Consider the following 17,631-nt stretch of genomic DNA (forward strand, 5'->3'; position numbering starts at 1 on the left):
TATAAAAGCCCATCCTCGGATGGCTGTGACAATGTGGTCGTAAACCCGTCCGGGGCCGGCCAATTTGCATATTTGGAATGCGCCGCTATAAACCCGGCTGGAGTTTTGCAGCGATTTCTTAGATGTAAAAATGAGATCTCAATAGCAGCGGGCTGGGCACATCCTCTCCTCTCTTCCTCTCTCTCTGCCCGGAGCCGGTTTCCCTCTCTCGGCTCGGGGCTGGAGCTCCGGCCCGGCCTAGGCGCGCAGCCGCCACCAGATGGCGCACTTCCGATCAATGTCAAAGCCGCCGGGGAGCCGGGAACCCCAGCGTGATTCTTGGCCTTTGTTCGCTTCTGATACTAAGAGCAGCACGGTACATTATTTCACTTGTCCCGCTCCCCTTCGTATCAGAAAAAGGGGGCTCACCCTCAAGAAGCCGTTGGTATTGTAATTTAAAGCAACGCACATTCGCTAGGCCTTGTGAGCGTCGCCGCGCGGAGAAGCCAACTGCCCCTTGGCAGTGATATCGGAAATGTGTCAAGGTAAGAGGCCACAAGTTTAGCGATTTCGGTCTGGTGAGGAGGGAGTGGGGAGGTGGCCGATGTCTAAGCAGTGCTCTCGGGAACGTGGCTGGGTTTGTGGAGTGACACGGTAGGCAGCCCCCACCCCATTGCTCCCGAAGGTCGGAAAGCAGGGGGAGGCCTAAGCAGAAAGTTGGGGGTTTTAGCTCCTTGCGCCAGCATTTCATTCAAGGCGAATCTTTCGATTTTGTAGAAATATTCAGAATAGAATGAGCTAGGGATGAGAGGCGTCTAGGCTAAAGGGTTCCAGCTGTGCTGGGATAGGGGGTTGTGGGAGGGCAAAAAAAAAAAAAAAAAAAAAAAAGAGAGAGATGACGGGTCTGAGGAAAACAGAAAGTTTCCATTCTAAACAATGGTGTGGTAGAAGCCTGCGGCTGCTAAGGCGGGATTATTCCCAGGGGCAGACGTCCTGGAGGTCACTGGTTTCCTACTAGGTGCCCACAGCCTAGAGAAGACCTTTGTTCGAAAAAATGCCAATTTGGAGAAGTCGCATGTGATTTTTGAGAGTGCCAGACAAGTCTCTGTATTGCATACTTGGAGTACGTGTTATAAACTCGGCTGGGATTTTGCGGCAATTTCTTAAATGTGAAAATTAGATCTTTTGTAAAAGATATTTTGCAAATACGCAAAAATGTATTGGTAAATACTAATACGTTTTTTAAAAGCTGCAACCGAGGATAAATTTTGATGGAGCAATCACTCTATCGGGGTTGTCGTCAAGCACATTTTAAATAATAAAAATTAACTTACATTTTGGGGGCCTCATTCAAATTCCCTCTTTCTCTTATGTTTAATTTTTTCCACTATTTTTCCATTACTTTCTGAACATCGTTTCTTTTCCCAAATATACAGTGCATGGTGAGTGGTGGGAATCCCAGAGAAGCAAGTATTGCCTGTTTGTTGAGTAAATTTTGCCTATCATAGTTACTAGTCTTTGCTGAGGGCTAGGTCCCAAACTATACCAGAGCAAAGCAACCAGGCAAGGAATGAGCGCTCACCCAGTGAGCTGCTCTCTGCAGCGGGAGCCCTCCCTGCAATCACAGAGCCGCCTCAAGTTCTAAGGCCAGAGGCGGTTTATTATGAACAAAACTAAGAATATTGAAATTCAAGGGGTGTGTGAAAAGGCCCCAACACTTCCTTAACAGGGGAAGGGCCATCTCAATGGTTGGATTTAGAAAAACTTTAAAAGAACGTCATTGCTTGTGGAAAAAATTTCTAACTATGCATAAATGTGTGCATCTGAAAAGCTCTGATTTTTTTTTTTTTTCTTTGCTAAAGCCGGATATGTAAAAGTAGCGTTTACTTTTTCCTCTGTGGGACCGCAGCCCATCTCCACCGCTGGATAATTCAGAGCCTTGAAAGCACTGAGAGTGTCCTCCAGATACAAATTGTTTACTGGCAGTTTTAATCTCAGGACCTAGTATTTTTTCTTTAGGAATTTGTTTTTCATAGTAGTTTATTTCTTATAAGGGCCTGCTCAGGAGTACCTAGTGAACTGTAGCCTAATCCTTGCCAAAGGCCTTAATCCATGGGCCTGATGTTTACTTTGGCTCCAAAGGGCTGGTGGGTTATTATCCAGGTAGAAATGGGCAATATTTACTCCTAAATAAAACATGGGCTCTGGAGGCGGCTTCGTAACCGCTGCATAAGGCCTGGTTGAGGCAAGCAGGCACCGAAGGTATAGGTCAAAGATACCCTGAGGGAGAGGGAGAAATTGAGTAGCTGGGAAGAATGGCAAAAAATAAAGAAGGCAAATGAGCACGAGGGAAGAAAAGTGCTTGGAAGCCGAACCACACTACAATTGAATTGCTTTCTTAATCTCTTGGGGCGAGGAATCTCGGGGGAAGCCAAGGCGATCGATAAATGGAATATTTTATTGAGAAACTAACACCTCAGTGTTAAAGTCTAGGGAGCACGGGAGCCTTGGGGGCCAGTCGGGGCTGCTAGGGGCTAGGAGACCAACTGAGAGGGCCAAGGAGACATTTAACTTGAGCTTCTGCTGCGTTAATATCCTTTCGTTTAAACCAGCAGAAGCCGACCGGCACACCGGCAGTATCTCCCTGCGTTTCCCGCTCAACAAGCCCTGGTGGGAGTTGGAAGGCAGTCCCGAGCCAGAGAGGGGCTCCCATACACGAGCTTATACACACTTTTTTTTTTTTTTTTAAGCAAAAAAGAGCTCAAGCCCACATCCCGTTTGCTTTATTACAAGGGGGAAAAAGTCACGCTAAAGAAACACATCTGGCTCTCCACAAAAAGGTCACTGAAGACCCAAGTGCCAATGCCACGGCCTGCGAGGCCGGTAGCAGGCCTTCCAGCCTCTCTACTCCTCCACCACGGCAGCCTTTTGTAGTAGATGCAGTACAAGCTGACTCTTGTAACCTTGTTGGCACGTGCACGTCCCTGGATCCTATCCAGTTTAGAAGCCCATTTGGCTGCCCTTCAGGGCCCTGACCTGAGCTGCCTGCCGCAGAGCACCCAGCTTGTCTTACCAGCCAAATTGTCAGGCCCCCCCCCCAGTCCCAGGAGACTAGGGGACTTTGGAAGACCCAAGGAAAAGACTTTGAGGGGTGTGTGAATTCCTTCGAAATGATGGATCAAATTGTGGAAGTATACAGATATGCATTTTCAATGAATGAGTCAAAAGTTCCTTAGATTTTCCAAAATGGTCCTGACTCCCTAAAAGGTTAAGAAAGATAGATTTAGATCATTGCCTTTTACTTTATGTGGTCTCCACCATCTCAAACACATACTGGACTTTCCCAGAACTTCCTGGGAAGTTGCTTTCTGCATTTAGCCTGGAGAGGAATGGTTCTAGGCCCAAGTCCTGGCCCACTGACCTGATACGGCTCATTTTTTGAGAGGAAACCTCGATGCTCTTGGGACCTACTTCCCAAATGACACAGCTTTTCTTAGAGGCATGGGTAGTGCTGAAGAGCAAAGCTTCCTTCCTAGGGAGTCCCCAGCCTGTGGCATTTCCAGGTGGCATTGCTAAGAGCAACAGTCCCAGCCAGTTCCACCCCTCTGGTGAGCAGGGTAAGGACCAGGCAGATCCGGGAAGCTAAATATAGGGTCATTGGCTGCGGTGCTCTGAAGCTTTTCTGCACTCAGGTTCATCCGCCTCATGGGCATAGCAGGAAGAGAATTTGCCTTGGCTTTGGGCGCAGGAGCATGCGAAGAGCAAAGGAGAGTTAATGATCTCACAGCACAGACCCCGTCTTGATTCCTCTAAGCCGCTGCTGCAGCTTAAAAAACCCTTTCAGGCTGAAAGAACTGGGTCTCTTGTGCTCTCTCCCCTCCTGTTTCTCTTTTCTCTCCCTCTGTCCGTCTCTCCTTCTATCTCTCTATTTTTCTCTCCATCCTCCTCCTGGGCACCCTGATGTTCAGTCCTCAGGGCCGGGTCACCGTGGGGCGCCGAGGTAGAAGTGGCTGGAGCGCCACGCTAGCGGTGGAGCGGCCTTCCGGGCCGGGAGCTCTGAGCAGCCACGGCCCGCAGCGACCGCAGCTTCTGGAATCTCAGAAGCCAGAGCTGGAGCTCTACCTAGCCAGCTCTCTCGTGCGCTTTCAGGGTCCTTTCAGGCTCCTCTTCCTCCAGAATCCAGGGCTGGGTTCACACTGGGAGGAAGGAGGCAAAGTGCCGCACATATGACCGGGATGCAGGAGTCTTTCCCAGCCTCAGGCAGCGGCCTGAGCGGTCTATTTCCCGGGATGCCAGCGTTCGGCAATGCCAGCTCCAACATGAGCTGGAGGGGCAGACAGGCCTGGGGTATCCTGGAGACCTGTAGCCCACAGGCCAGGGACAAGGCAGAGACCTCCCGGGCTCCATTGGATCTGGCCGGAAAACGTTGCATTTCCTGAGACTAGTATGAGAGTCACACTTGGGGGCTAGCACCCCAGGCCGGCCATTTCCAGTTGGCTAAAACATCGCCCCTGAGTCTGCTGAGCAAAGGGCCTGGCCTCCACATGCTCTTATAACAGGGCCAGAAGCCCAGCCCGGCCTAGCAGGGAACGGATTTCCTCACCGGGGCCTCGTTAAAATGCACACACTGCAGGAGTTAAGACTGCCCCAGCTGAGGGTATGGGAGGGAGGGGAAGAGGGGAGGGACAGAGAGGCAGGAGTGTAGTGACATTGCTTCTTGTTGTAGCCTCCAGGAGCATGTGAGTGCCAAAGCTAACAGGAGAGCAGGAGCATAAGGCAGCAGAGGTGACACCGTGCACACCCTTCCAAGTCTCCCCCTTGGGCCAGCCAAGGACCCCAGGGCCACCATTTTACTTCCCCGAAATGACTGTTGGCTTAGAGTCTTCTCTGGGTGATGAGGGGATGCTTGGACCTAGCTCTGGCCTTGAGAGTGGGAGTAGGGGAGTCTTCTGCTTCCCACCCCTACTCCAGCCAGCCCACCCAAAGTCCTCTGACAGGAGTTGTAGAGAAGGGGTGCCAGGTGAGCATAGCACCGGAGAAGATCCTAACTGGATCAACGGACTGGGGGAGAGAAGTGTTGGGGGTTAGGGGCTAGGGAACAGCCATTGCATTTTGGGGAAAATCTGTAGGATGCTGGAATTAGAGGCAAGTCACTCTGGGCTCCCGACACTCTGAGGAGCCTGACAGCCGTAGCGCCAGGTTTACCACTTTTGGGGAGCCAGAATTCAGACAAGGGGCCAGCTCCAGGTCCAGAACTGAATGGGAAGCGTGTGAGTCCGGGACATGGCCCCTTCAGTGGTCAGAGCACACCGGGGACTAGTGGCAGCTTCTGTGACAGGGATGGTGAGCACCCAAGGTGGACTGGACGTGCACCATAAACACCCCACTTGTTAACTGCGCGGGGCCCAAGGGCGCTTCAAACGGACGCGGGTACGGGGCTTACGTCCGGGTAGGGGCGGAGCGAGCCCAGTGGCCAGGTCCCCCACCAGCCACGTTGGGGCAGCCCCCACAGCTCCCGGCCTTCGGGCTGAGGTGTCGGGCGTGCGTCTCCTGGCCCATCAATACAGATTACATATTTATATCAATCGCGGGCTCCGAGGGCGCCCTCGGAGAGCGGCCCCGCGCCTACGAAACCAAACTGGGAGTGGTCGCGCGGAAACTCTGGCTTGGGATTGGCTGCGGGCGCCCGCCGCGGTGCGGGGGGATTGCTAATCGTATTCAGCATGTTTTGCACAAGAAATGTCAGCCAGAAAGGGCTATCTGCTCCCTTCGCCAAATTATCCCACAACAATGTCATGCTCGGAGAGCCCCGCCGCGAACTCTTTTTTGGTCGACTCGCTCATCAGCTCGGGCAGAGGCGAAGCAGGCAGCGGTGGCGGTGGCGCGGGGGGCGGCGGCGGTGGCGGTTACTACGCCCACGGAGGGGTCTACCTGCCGCCTGCCGCCGACCTGCCCTACGGGCTGCAGAGCTGCGGGCTCTTCCCCGCGCTGGGCGGCAAGCGCAATGAGGCGGCGTCGCCGGGCGGCGGTGGTGGTGGTGGCGGGGGTCTGGGTTCCGGGGCGCACGGCTATGGGCCCGCACCCATAGACCTGTGGCTAGACGCGCCCCGGTCTTGCCGGATGGAGCCACCCGAAGGGCCGCCGCCGCCGCCCCAGCAGCAGCCGCCGCCCCCGCCGCAACCACCCCAGCCCCCGCCGCAGGCCACCTCATGCTCTTTCACGCAGAACATCAAAGAAGAGAGCTCCTACTGCCTCTACGACTCCGCGGACAAATGCCCCAAAGGCTCGGCCGCCGCTGCCGAACTAGGTCCCTTCCCGCGGGGCCTGCCGCCCGACGGTTGCGCCTTGGGTGCCTCCAGCGGGGTGCCAGTGCCTGGCTACTTCCGCCTCTCACAGGCCTACGGCACGGCCAAGGGTTATGGCAGCGGCGGCGGCGGCGCGCAGCAGCTCGGGGCGGGCCCGTTCCCCGCGCAGCCCCCCGGGCGCGGCTTCGATCCGCCGCCCGCGCTAGCCTCTGGCTCGGCCGATGCGGCCCGGAAGGAGCGAGCCCTCGATTCGCCGCCGCCTACTTCTCTGGCTTGCGGCGGCGGGGGCTCGCAGGGCGACGAGGAGGCGCACGCGTCGTCCTCGGCCGCGGAGGAGCTCTCCCCGGCCCCTTCCGAGAGCAGTAAAGCCTCGCCGGAGAAGGACTCCCTGGGTAAGCAGGGCTGCAGAGGGCTGCAGTCAGGCGGGCACACAGGCAGACGCAGGGAAAAGTATCAGAGAACTAGGAGCCCGCGCGGCAGCCTGCCGGCCTTGGCCCAAGCTGCAGCAGGCTGACCTTGTGAACTTGCTTTTTAATATTTGGGCGTGGGGACGCAGTAAAATTCATGTCCGGCTTAGCGCCCCACAGCAAGAGGTCCTCGGCGCTGGCCGCAGCTCCCCTTGACTTGGGGCGAGGACACCAGAGAGCAGGCCCCCTCCTGTGCGTTCTTCCCTGTGGCCGGGAGCACCCCAAGCCCTGGTCCCTGCCCAGCCTGCGCGGCGCGGCCCACGCGGGGGGGTGAGGGGAGGGAGGGAAAGTAGCTCGCCCGCAGATAGCACGGATGTTTGTAAGGCATCCAAAATAAGCAGCCGCCAGCGCCAATAAATAAGCCCATTAACCGGCGAAGTTCGAGTTTACGATCCCCCATGCTTTTTTCAAAGTTGCTGAGGGGCGGGAATCTTCGTTGCGGGGAGAAGAAAAGGCAAATCCGGCCTGGAAGCTGGGGACCCTGAGCTGAGAGCCAGAGAAGGGCCATTTCGCTTCCCCTGGAACTCGGAATCGCCCAGCTACCTACCCCTGGCTCCTGGAGAGACTTGAGGGAGGGCCCTTGACCCCCAATCCTTTTTCGTGCCTTCCGCATTGGACCGAGGATGCTCTTCTCTCTCCCCTTATCAAGTCTTGGGCAATCAGAGCCCTCGGGTGAGACAGCCAAGCTGCCCGGTCCACCTTCCAAGTAAGCACCTCGTGCTCCTAGCCTGGGGGCTACAGGAAATGTTTGTCTGCCATATGGCAAGAAGCAAAGAAAAGCGTTAAGTTCAAGATGTACAGCCTGCCCTCCCAGGCCTTTCCTTCTGCAAGCACCTACGGCTTAGTGCTAAAACAGGTGTTTGGGAAAGTGGGGAAAATGTAAATTGGAAGCGTGGTGTAGACTGAAGGCCCACTCGATTTTTGGAGGAACTGCTTGCTCTCAGCAAGCCAAAACGGGGGGGCACGACTCTCTTCTCTGAGACTTGGGACATCTCTCTTATGGGAGAAATGGAGGCAATTCACCCCTGCAGGCAGGCCGTGTGGCCTCGACCTAATCTTCCCCTCTTTACTCTCTTACACGCCAGGCAATTCCAAAGGTGAAAACGCAGCCAACTGGCTCACAGCAAAGAGTGGTCGGAAGAAGCGCTGCCCCTACACGAAGCACCAGACACTGGAGCTGGAGAAGGAGTTTCTGTTCAACATGTACCTTACTCGAGAGCGGCGCCTAGAGATTAGCCGCAGCGTCCATCTCACGGACAGACAAGTGAAAATCTGGTTTCAGAACCGCAGGATGAAACTGAAGAAAATGAATCGAGAAAACCGGATCCGGGAGCTCACAGCTAACTTTAATTTTTCCTGATGACGCTCCAGACGACGCGGTTTTTCCACTTCCCGAGCGCTGGTCCTCTCCCTCTGTCTTCAGCCTCTGCCCAGGAACCCGCACCTGTGTTGGAGCCCTGTTCCTCCCTCCCACTCTCGCCATCTCCTGGGCCGTTACATCTGTGCAGGGCTGGTTTGTTCTGACTTTTTGTTTCTTTGTGTTTGCTTGGTGCTGGTTTATTTGTTGTTTTCTGGGGGAAAAAGCCATATCGTGCTAAAATTCTATAGAGATAGATATTGTCCTAAGTGTCAAGTCGTGACTGGGCTGGTTTGCTGTCTTGGGGTCCCACTGCTGGAAATGGCCCCTGTCCTCGGCCGAGCTGGTTTCCTGCCCAGCCTGGGGCAAACCTAGCCGGAAGGCCGAGGTCCCATTGTTGGCGCTGAGGTGTCTGGCCTGAGGTCAATGGTGCAAGGAGCCGCCACCGGGCACGTCTGCCTGGAGTGCTACGCTGTGCTTAATCAGGGGATACAGGCCCCTGCGTTTCTTTTTTCTTTCTTCCTTTCTTCCTTGGCCAAGAGAAGGGCTTACAGGCATGGACATGCAGGTTGGCAAATGGGCTTGACGTTGGCTGATTTAAAAAGTGAGAAAGAAAGTCAGAAAGATTATTTTTTTCCTTCCTCTGTAAGATATCCCAGCTTTAAAAAGAAAAAAAATTACCAAGAGAAGGGGACTTCTCTTCCAGTTTCTGTAAGGTCTTACATTGCCTGACTAAAATGTTTCATTCACCTCTAAATTTCCATATCCTTCTGGCTGTAGATAAATAATATAGTTTTGTTTATACATGTGGAATTAGTGGATTTTTTTGTCATTAAAATCGTTACCACTGGTAACATGCGACAAGCACACCACAATTCTCCCTATCTTGTGAAGTTGCTTTTTTAAATCACCTTGAACAAAAAGTTTTTTTTTAATTTTTGCTTTCTGAAACTCACAGAAGCCTAGGAGGACTGGGGTAAGCGGAATAAACTAGAGAAGGGAGACATTGTTTAGATTTCCTTTATACTGTGAAGTTACATGCATAAAAGGGTCAAACCTGTAGATGCAGAAAAAGAAAAAACTATAAATACAAATCTGTATAAATGTCTATTATTATGAAGAATTGCCAATCTTGTTTTAAGCAAATGCATTCTATCGTTATTATAAATGTTAGTTCTAGCTCTATTTACTTCTAATCTTAAATCAGAATAAATTAATATTGTATTGCTGCTGTGCGTGGAAAAAAGACGATGTTTATGTTCTTATAGAATAAAAGCTGTGGAATGAAGCTTTTTAATTTTACCTCTTTTTTGACTTCTTATCTTCACCTTCCACTTTATCCCGTTCACCACTTTTACAACAGGAGGACTAACCCGAGCCCCCTGCAATTACTTGAGGCATCTATTTAAATATTACCTAGACGGTCGTAATTTGTCTGGGCCCTATAGCCCTGGTGCCGTAAGGTTTGTCGGCTTTTGTTCAGTTTTATGACTTGCTAGTATATCTGGATTGTGGCTGTCTTGGACCAGTGATTTCAGTTGAGAGGGGAGCTGCATAGACAGAGGAAGCCAAACAGGATTTCTTTCGGGAGCCCCAGGGAGGCTGGCAGAGGCCGGTTATTTTGCGGGTGTCTGGGTCTCAGATGACCCTCAATCTGAATCGTGGAGAAGGCCTGGCCCACAGTGCATCCCTAGCGCTGGGGGCAGCCGTGAGGTGGACCCGGCTGGGCTGCATGGGGGCCGCCCCCTCCCCCAGCACGGCCTCCCCCACCTGGCGGCCCTTGGTAGGGCCACGCGTTTCCTGCTAGCCAGAGTTGGGGGGGGACGTTAGGGGGAGGGGGCGCGGGAGCGCGCGCCCCGGCGGGCGGGCAACTAGGAGGGAGGAGGGGGAGAGCGAGCGGTGGGAGGCCGCGGCCAGACAGGGAGCCGGGCTCCGTACCGTTCCTGGCGCTTTCGGGTCTTCCATGGCTGCCGCCTCTTGGGGCGGCAAGATTTGGGAAAGCAGCGCGCACACTGCTCTTCAGAGCAGCTCTGGTCTCGCCTGCTCCCCGCCTTTATTCCTCTCCTCCTGCCTTTCCTCCCTTTCTTTCCCTCCTCCTCCTTCCCAGGCATACCTTACTGGGGCCTGAGGCTTCCCCCATGACGCATTTGCGGCCGCCTGGGGCACTCCGTCACGGCGGCGGGCACGGGTTGTCTAGGGGCTGGGCTGGGCCGGGAGCGATCGCAGGGTTCTCTCCTTGGCGGCGGTGGTGGCAGCGGCAGCGGCAGCGGCGGCGGCGGCGGCGGCGGGCGAGGCAGCTCTGCTCGCGGGCAGCACCAGAACTGGTCGGTGATTTAGGTAGTTTCCTGTTGTTGGGATCCACCTTTCTCTCGACAGCACGACACTGCCTTCATTACTTCAGTTGAAATCGTCTCCAGGTACCTGTGCGCGCGGGGGGTCGGGCCGGGCGGGGCATCACGGCCCTGGTCGTGCCAGGCCTGCGGTGGCAACCTCGGCTTTCCCTGAGCAGGAGCCTCGTGTCTTTCTCCGTGCTGTGCCAGAAGGCCGGCTTTCCCCTTCCACTACACACCTCCACCTGGCTCACTGCAGGTAAGGTCAGGTTAGCTGCTGCTTCGCGGACGCCAGGGGCGTGGTAGGAATTCTGGGCCTTGGGCCATTCAAGGTCAGGGGCGCGCTTCCCTCCTGAGCCTCCCCCACTCAAGGCGTGCGCCTGCCCAGGGACCTCCTGCCATTCTCTTGCAAGGCTGGAACACACATACACACACCCCAGTCCCGGGTGTGAGCTTAGGAAAGAACCTTCTGCCAGTGGAGACTAGGAAGGATAGGGCAGGCAGAGGCTGGGATTCTGGCCTTGTCACTTACCCTTCTCTCTGTAAGCCTGGCCTCTGCTAGGAATCGCCCGTCTTTTCTTCTTTCTTTTCACCCTCCAGCCTTCCTCTTTTACCCCCTTTTTTCTTTCCTTTGCTCCTTCCTGCTTTCTTTTCTTCCATATGTTTTTTTTTTTTTTTTCATCTTCTATCTCTGTCAGATTCTATTTCACCTCCTTATCTCCTTCCCAAAGCATCCTTGGGGAGGAGCCCAGGGCTGGTTTCAGGAGAGCCTAGAGACTCTCACTTTTCTCTACAGCTCAAGTAGAGGTTGGGAAGTCTGCCGAGGAATGGCCCGCGTGAGGTGGCTGCTGAGGGCCGTGGGTTTGGGCCTGGTGTGCTGCTGCGCAGACAAGGCCTCGGTTATGATCACGACCGGATGGCGGCGGCCTTGCGTTTCTTCTCAGCCTGTAGCTAACGGCTGACTAGGAGATCTGATTAGGGGGCATTCGCTGCATCTTTGTGCACCCACATGGAGGGCAGGGAAGCCTTCACTAGCCTCACTGGGGACTGGAGCTGAGGTCCAACTAGCCTCACTGGAGCCTGGCCACTCGGGGAGCTTCGCTGGGAAGCTCTTAGCCAGCTTTTCCTGGCCCGGCGGTCACAGCCTGGGCTTTGACCGCATTGAGAGACTGGTTAGGACAAAGCTTGACTGCTTGCTTGCTAGTGGCTTCTATCAGGTACACAATATGTTCCATACAGCACATTTGTGCAGCTGGGTGCTGGAGAAGGGGACCCTTCCAAGAGCCAGTATGTTTCAAATGGGCAGAAGAAATCCCAAATTCCAGAACCACTGATATAAACTGAGTCCTGGTTCCAACTTGTAGTCTATGGATGGGAGCCAGTCTGACCATTTTCACTATGGAAAACAGAAAACAAACCATCCCTCCCTATCTCTAACACACACACTTACAGATTCCTGCCCACAGAGCTGTTTCCCTTCCCTGCCTGGACTGGAGGCCCAGGAACTGTTTCGTTGCACAGCCACTGACCTGCTGTCTGAGAGGCCTGCGTGCCCTGTTCCCTTCAACTCCTCACTGCCATTTTCTGGACCAGGGTATTGGATTTACTTCAGAGATCACAGTTTTAGAAATCTCAGTAGAGAAGGGGTGTTTTAAATTATACTCATTTATTATTTATGTATATGCAATCTCTTTCACTTCTAAAATAAAAGCAGACACAAAAGTCTGAATGTCTGGCTCCAAACCTTTGGGCTGAAAAAAGGCAATATTTGGTTTTGTGTTTTTTCTCCCCTTTCTACGAACCAGTAACATCTGGTTAACACTCAACGCCTGCTAATTATTTAGTAATCCTCTTATTTTGGGGCTAAGGCTATTTAAAGGAATAGCTTTTTTACTTTAAAAATACTAATAATAATGTCTTTTCTGCTACGAAAAGTGGAAAAGGCACCCAGACATGCCAGCCCATTTGCAGACACTTAAAATTAGAAGCAAGGGTTTTCTCCAGGGTTAATCTTTTAAATGAAACTCTCAGAGGCCTGGCGGACTGCGGGGATATTTAGAACAAGGTGAACTGTGGTTGGGGTGGGCATGACGCAGAGGAATTTACGGGGCAAGGAAAATATTACGGGGAGGGAGATGAGACGGACGGGACGGGCCTCGTCGGAGTTCACTGTGTAGTCCACTTCCGTCTTCCCGGTGCGGGTGCAGGAAGGCGGACCCAGTCGGTATCTGCGCAGCTTCGCTCCCGGTGGAAAGCTCGGTATTTGGGAGTCCCAGCGGAAAATGTGTCAGGGTGTTTGAGGGGGGGATTACTGGAACTGCCAGTGAGGATGAAGGCCAAAAAAAAAAAGAGAGAGAGAGAGAAAGAGAGAGAGAGAGAGAGAGAGGAGACAGAGAGATGGAAGAGCCCGAGGCTGCCAGCCTCACCGCCAGGGAAGTGGGCTAATGAGAAACACACTGTTGCAGGCACAGGATCCACACGTGAATTTGATTACCCCTTTTCTAGGAGTCACTGCTTTCTGTTAGGAGTTGCGGGGGGGTCCTTCCAATTAACGGTGTGGCTACTACCTTTTAATTTATCCCTAATGGGTGAGAAATAAACTTCCCCAACGTGGCCAGGCCGAGGAATGGGACTAGAGTCGATGCCCTTGTGCCCTTCCTCGCTGTAATTTCCAGCCCTGGCCTTGAGCTGTGGCTACCCCTCTTTGGGACTTGTTCCTCTCCCCCGAGTCTCCGGGTCCGGTAGCTAAACAAGGCGAGGCCAGGAGTAGTGGCCGGAAAGGGAGGAAGGAAGGAGCCCTGAAAGGCTCACACGGCCCCCGACAGGTCACAACTGTGTGGCTTCCCAGCCACCTCTCTTAGGCGGGGCTGCCTTTTCCGAAACCGAACTCGCCGTCCATTGATGTCACTTGCTGAGGTTTTTTTGTTGTTGTTTTTCGTCTTTTTTTTTTTTTGTCCCCCAGCTGGGGTTCAGGGAGCGGGACCAGGCTTGCAGCCCACAGGGTTAGGGCCTCTGAAGTGGAGAACAGGGCTGGGTGGCCAGCCGCCTGCGCCTGGAAATTCTGATTCCCAGCTAATAAGAAGGGCGAGCTGGGAGCGCGTGTGCGTGGAGTCGAGAACCTGGGGGCCAAGCGCGCCCCACAACAAACTAGGCTCTCAAACCCTTCGCCCTTGGGGCCTCTGGCCGCTATCCTCCTGCCAGCTCCTCGGTGGGGTCCTCACAGGAGGAGCAAAGGCGAATTTAACGGCTGCCGGGGCGCGCGTCGCTCCAGGCGGGTAGCCGTGGGGACCTACACCCTCGGTGCTCCCTGGATGCCGGTCCCTGCCTGGAGTGCCCTGGCAGGGCAGGCGGTGGCTCCATTTGGGACAGATACTGAGTTGAATTTGACTTTTTGCGGTCGGGGGTAAACTCCTCTCTCCCGGGGACCGCAGGGATTATTTACAGGGACCTCGCCAACCAAACACAACAGTCTAATTTAACCTTTCCAAGTCCTCGTAAATTTTTACAGCTGGGAGCCACGGCGAGGCAAACGAATCTGTTGGTCATTCCCGACTTCCCGCCAGCCTGTGTGGCTTTGAAACAATAACTCCTTATGAAATATCATAAATATAGATTTAAATACAGTAGAGCGAGAATGCGATTTGGCTGCTTTTTTATGGCTTCAATTATTGTCTAATTTTATGTGAGGGGCTCCGCTGGCCGCACTCGCACGCGGGACCAGCGCCTTCCTGATGGCGTGATTAATTGTGATATAAAATAGTCCGCTTAAGAAGTGTGTGCATGGGGTGGGGGGTTGGCAGGGGAGAATACAGAGGCAAGGCCACATTTGATCTTTTAATCTTCGTTGGCCACAATTAAAACAAACCCGATCGTAGAGCGGCACGATCCCTTTGCATAAAAACATATGGCTTTTGCTATAAAAATTATGACTGCAAAACACCGGGCCATTAATAGCGTGCGGAGTGATTTACGCGTTATTGTTCTGCCGGGCGGGCACGTGACGCCCGTGGCCAATGGGGGCGCGGGCGCCGCCAACTTATTAGGTGACTGTACTTCCCCCCCTGGTGCCACCAAGTTGTTACATGAAATCTGCAGTTTCATAATTTCCGTGGGTCGGGCCGGGCCGGCCAGGCGCTGGGCACGGCAATGACCACCACTGGGGCCCTGGGCAACTACTACGTGGACTCGTTCCTGCTGGGCGCCGACGCTGCTGACGAGCTGAGCGCTGGCCGCTATGCGCCGGGGACTCTGGGCCAGCCCCCCCGGCAGGCGGCGACGCTGGCCGAGCACCCTGACTTCAGCCCGTGCAGCTTCCAGTCCAAGGCGGCGGTGTTCGGCGCCTCGTGGAACCCGGTGCACGCGGCGGGCACCAACACTGTACCCGCTGCGGTATACCACCACCACCACCACCACCACCACCCCTACGTGCACCCCCAGGCGCCCGTGGCGGCGGCGGCGCCGGACGGCAGGTACATGCGCTCCTGGCTGGAGCCCACGCCCGGTGCGCTCTCCTTCGCGGGCTTGCCCTCCAGCCGGCCTTATGGCATTAAACCTGAACCGCTGTCGGCCAGAAGGGGTGACTGTCCCACGCTTGACACTCACACTTTGTCCCTGACTGACTATGCTTGTGGTTCTCCTCCAGTTGATAGAGAAAAACAGCCCAGCGAAGGCGCCTTCTCCGAAAACAATGCTGAGAATGAGAGCAGCGGAGACAAGCCCCCCATCGATCCCAGTAAGTGTCTCGTCCCCTCAAATCCGCCGCCGCCGCCGCCGCCTCCATGCCGGCCTCCCGGATCTGCTGGCCCGCCAGCTTTCTCTCGAGCCTGCCTTCGTCATCGCTGAGAACCTCCTGGGTTGGGGCTGGGAGCCAGAAGTTGGTGTTTGAGACGCCTCGGATAAGGCCCCAAGTCCGGAGAGCAGTGAGGAAGCCGCTCACAGGGCTGAGGGAGAGGAGGCGGCTGCTGCAGCTACAGAGGGCGGGGTGGGCACGGCACTTCGGGCCGAGCCAAGACTGGCCGCCCCTCTCCTTGGCTGCGTGGGGCCCAGGACCGAGATACTTTGGGCCATTCTTCGAAAGCAGTGCAGCCGAGAGAGCCTTTTGTGCGACTAGATTATTTGCGAGCGGCGGCAGCAGGGCAGCCGGAGCCGGGACGCTGGGGAAGACGGCGGATTCCCTCCACTTCTTGCCTTCGGCCAGTGGCGGCGTAAATCCTGCCAAGATGAGGCTGCGGGCGACCGGGGCCACAAGGGTCCCCATGCCAGATTATTCAAATAAGCCAGAGACGTGATCAACGGCCTTGGGGAGCCCTGCCGGCTTGCCCAGCTCCGAAGGCCTTCCAGGAAGGTCAAATAAGGAGAGAGGCGCGTAGAGGGAAAGGTGGGGAAGGGAAGACAAGCCAGTGAGCAGGAGACAGGAATTCCATTCTCGCAAGGCGCAAGGCAGCATGCTTTCCCTCTGCGTGGCAAGAAGGAAATCTGTTTCCAAATTTTATTCTATACAGAGTTGGGAGAGTGGGAGGAAGGAGAGAGGGAACTGGAGGACGAAGTAAGAAAAAGGAGGGTCTTGGAAGGGAGGGGGAGCCGAAGTTTTACTGCGTGCAATTGTAAGTGACCGTCTGTGCGTCTGTCTGTCAGGGTTCCATTGTGTCCGAGGCCTGAGTGCCTTTCCTAACCAATTCAGCGGAATTCTGCACTTTGGCCAGAGACCCTACCCAGGAGGCTCCTTTGCCCCCAGCAGGGTGTGCCTCTCCTCCTCCTAAACCCAGTGTCTCTCTTCCCCGCAGATAACCCAGCGGCCAACTGGCTTCATGCGCGCTCCACTCGGAAAAAGCGCTGCCCCTATACAAAACACCAGACCCTGGAACTGGAGAAAGAGTTTCTGTTCAACATGTACCTCACCAGGGACCGCAGGTACGAGGTGGCCCGGCTGCTCAACCTCACCGAGAGGCAGGTCAAGATCTGGTTCCAGAACCGCAGGATGAAAATGAAGAAAATCAACAAGGACCGAGCAAAAGACGAGTGATGTCGTTTGGGTTTATTTAGAAAAAAGAATGAGCTAGCGAGAAAGAGAAAGAACTGCCCGTCCCCCTTCCGCCTTCTCCCTTCTCTCACCCCCACCCTAGCCTCCACCGTCCCCACACAAAGCGGCTCTAAACCTCAGGCCACATCTCCCCCCCAGGCAAACCCTGCTCAGGCCGGCTCCTAGGCCTGCCGCTTTGATGGAGGAGGTATTGTAAACTTTCCATTTTCTGTAAGACAAAAAAAAAAAAAGGTGTGGGGGGGTGGGCATTCGTGCTGATAGCTATGTGTGCTAGGTTGTACATATTTTTTAAAAATCTACCTGTTCCTGACTTAAAACAAAAGGAAAGAAACTACCTTTTTATAATGCACAACTGTTGATGGTGGGCTGTATAGTTTTTAGTCTGTGTAGTTAATTTAATTTGCTGTTTGTGCGGCAGATTGCTCTGCCAAGATACTTGAACACTGTGTTTTATTGTGGTAATTATGTTTTGTGACTCAAACTTCTGTGTACTGGGTGATGCACCCATTGTGATTGTAGAAGCTAGAATTCAATTTGAACTCAGGTTGTTTATGAGAGGGAAAAACAGTTGCATAGAGTATAGCTCTGTAGTAGAATATGTCTTCTGTATAACTAGGCTGTTAACCTATGATTGTAAACTAGCTGTAAGGATTTCCCAGTGAAATAAAAAAAATTTTTTTAAGTGTTCTCGGGGATACATAGATTCATCGTTTTCTCCACATTAGAAATGTGGGCATTTTAGTCTCTCTATGATCTATAGTCCTGTCTTGTCCATTGTATATATAATCTATACGATTAAAGGAAATATGCATAATCAGACAAGCTTGAATATTGTTTTTGCACCAGATGAACAGTGACAAAATTCGGAGCTATACATATGTGCAGAAGGTTACTACCTAGGGTTTTTGCTTAATTTTAATCAGAGAAAATGAATGCTGATTGTAACGAAGTTAATTTTATTGATAATAAATTATACACTATGAAACCGCCATTGGGCTACTGTAGATTTGTATCCTTGATGAATCTGGGGTTTCCATCGGACTGAACCTACACTGTATATTTTGCAATAGTTACCTCAAGGCCTACTGACCAAATTGTTGTGTTGAGATGATATTTAACTTTTTGCCAAATAAAATTTATTGATTCTTTTCTA

General features: G+C 53.5%; 2 protein-coding genes and 1 long non-coding RNA gene across 3 annotated transcripts; 2 read left to right on the forward strand and 1 right to left on the reverse strand.

Moving 5' to 3' along the window:
- The first annotated feature begins 5,704 nt into the window (after positions 1 to 5,704).
- HOXA10 (homeobox A10) lies at positions 5,705 to 9,396 on the forward strand. Its single transcript, XM_012447840.2, has 2 exons — positions 5,705 to 6,676; positions 7,837 to 9,396. Exons 1-2 carry the CDS (start codon positions 5,719 to 5,721, stop codon positions 8,109 to 8,111), a joined length of 1,233 nt encoding a protein of 410 aa, XP_012303263.1. The 5' UTR covers positions 5,705 to 5,718; the 3' UTR covers positions 8,112 to 9,396.
- On the reverse strand, positions 8,077 to 11,206 carry LOC105713999 (uncharacterized). Its single transcript, XR_001106710.2, has 2 exons — positions 10,222 to 11,206; positions 8,077 to 8,700 (listed from the first exon to the last, which is right to left on the reverse strand). It is a non-coding gene; the product is annotated as an uncharacterized LOC105713999 (long non-coding RNA).
- A 1,600-nt stretch (positions 11,207 to 12,806) lies between these two features.
- HOXA9 (homeobox A9) lies at positions 12,807 to 17,631 on the forward strand. The gene is made up of 2 exons (XM_012447842.2): positions 12,807 to 15,170; positions 16,222 to 17,631. The coding sequence occupies exons 1-2, from the start codon at positions 14,585 to 14,587 to the stop codon at positions 16,458 to 16,460; spliced, it is 825 nt and encodes a 274-aa protein (XP_012303265.2). The 5' UTR covers positions 12,807 to 14,584; the 3' UTR covers positions 16,461 to 17,631.

This window comes from Aotus nancymaae, unplaced genomic scaffold (assembly GCF_030222135.1).
Source record: "Aotus nancymaae isolate 86718 unplaced genomic scaffold, 86718_ANA_hifiasm-v0.15.2.pri h1tg000025l, whole genome shotgun sequence".
Classification (NCBI taxonomy): Eukaryota; Metazoa; Chordata; class Mammalia; order Primates; family Aotidae; genus Aotus; species Aotus nancymaae.

What these genes read in the sequence shown, in the direction of transcription:
- HOXA9 (XM_012447842.2), top strand. Translation starts at nt 14,585, where the DNA reads ATGACCACCACTGGGGCCCTGGGCAACTACTACGTGGACTCGTTCCTG. An exon ending in CAAGCCCCCCATCGATCCCA is followed by an intron (nt 15,171 to 16,221) that starts GTAAGTGTCTCG and finishes TCTTCCCCGCAG; the next exon opens with ATAACCCAGCGGCCAACTGG.
- HOXA10 (XM_012447840.2), top strand. Translation starts at nt 5,719, where the DNA reads ATGTCAGCCAGAAAGGGCTATCTGCTCCCTTCGCCAAATTATCCCACA. An exon ending in GCCGGAGAAGGACTCCCTGG is followed by an intron (nt 6,677 to 7,836) that starts GTAAGCAGGGCT and finishes CTTACACGCCAG; the next exon opens with GCAATTCCAAAGGTGAAAAC.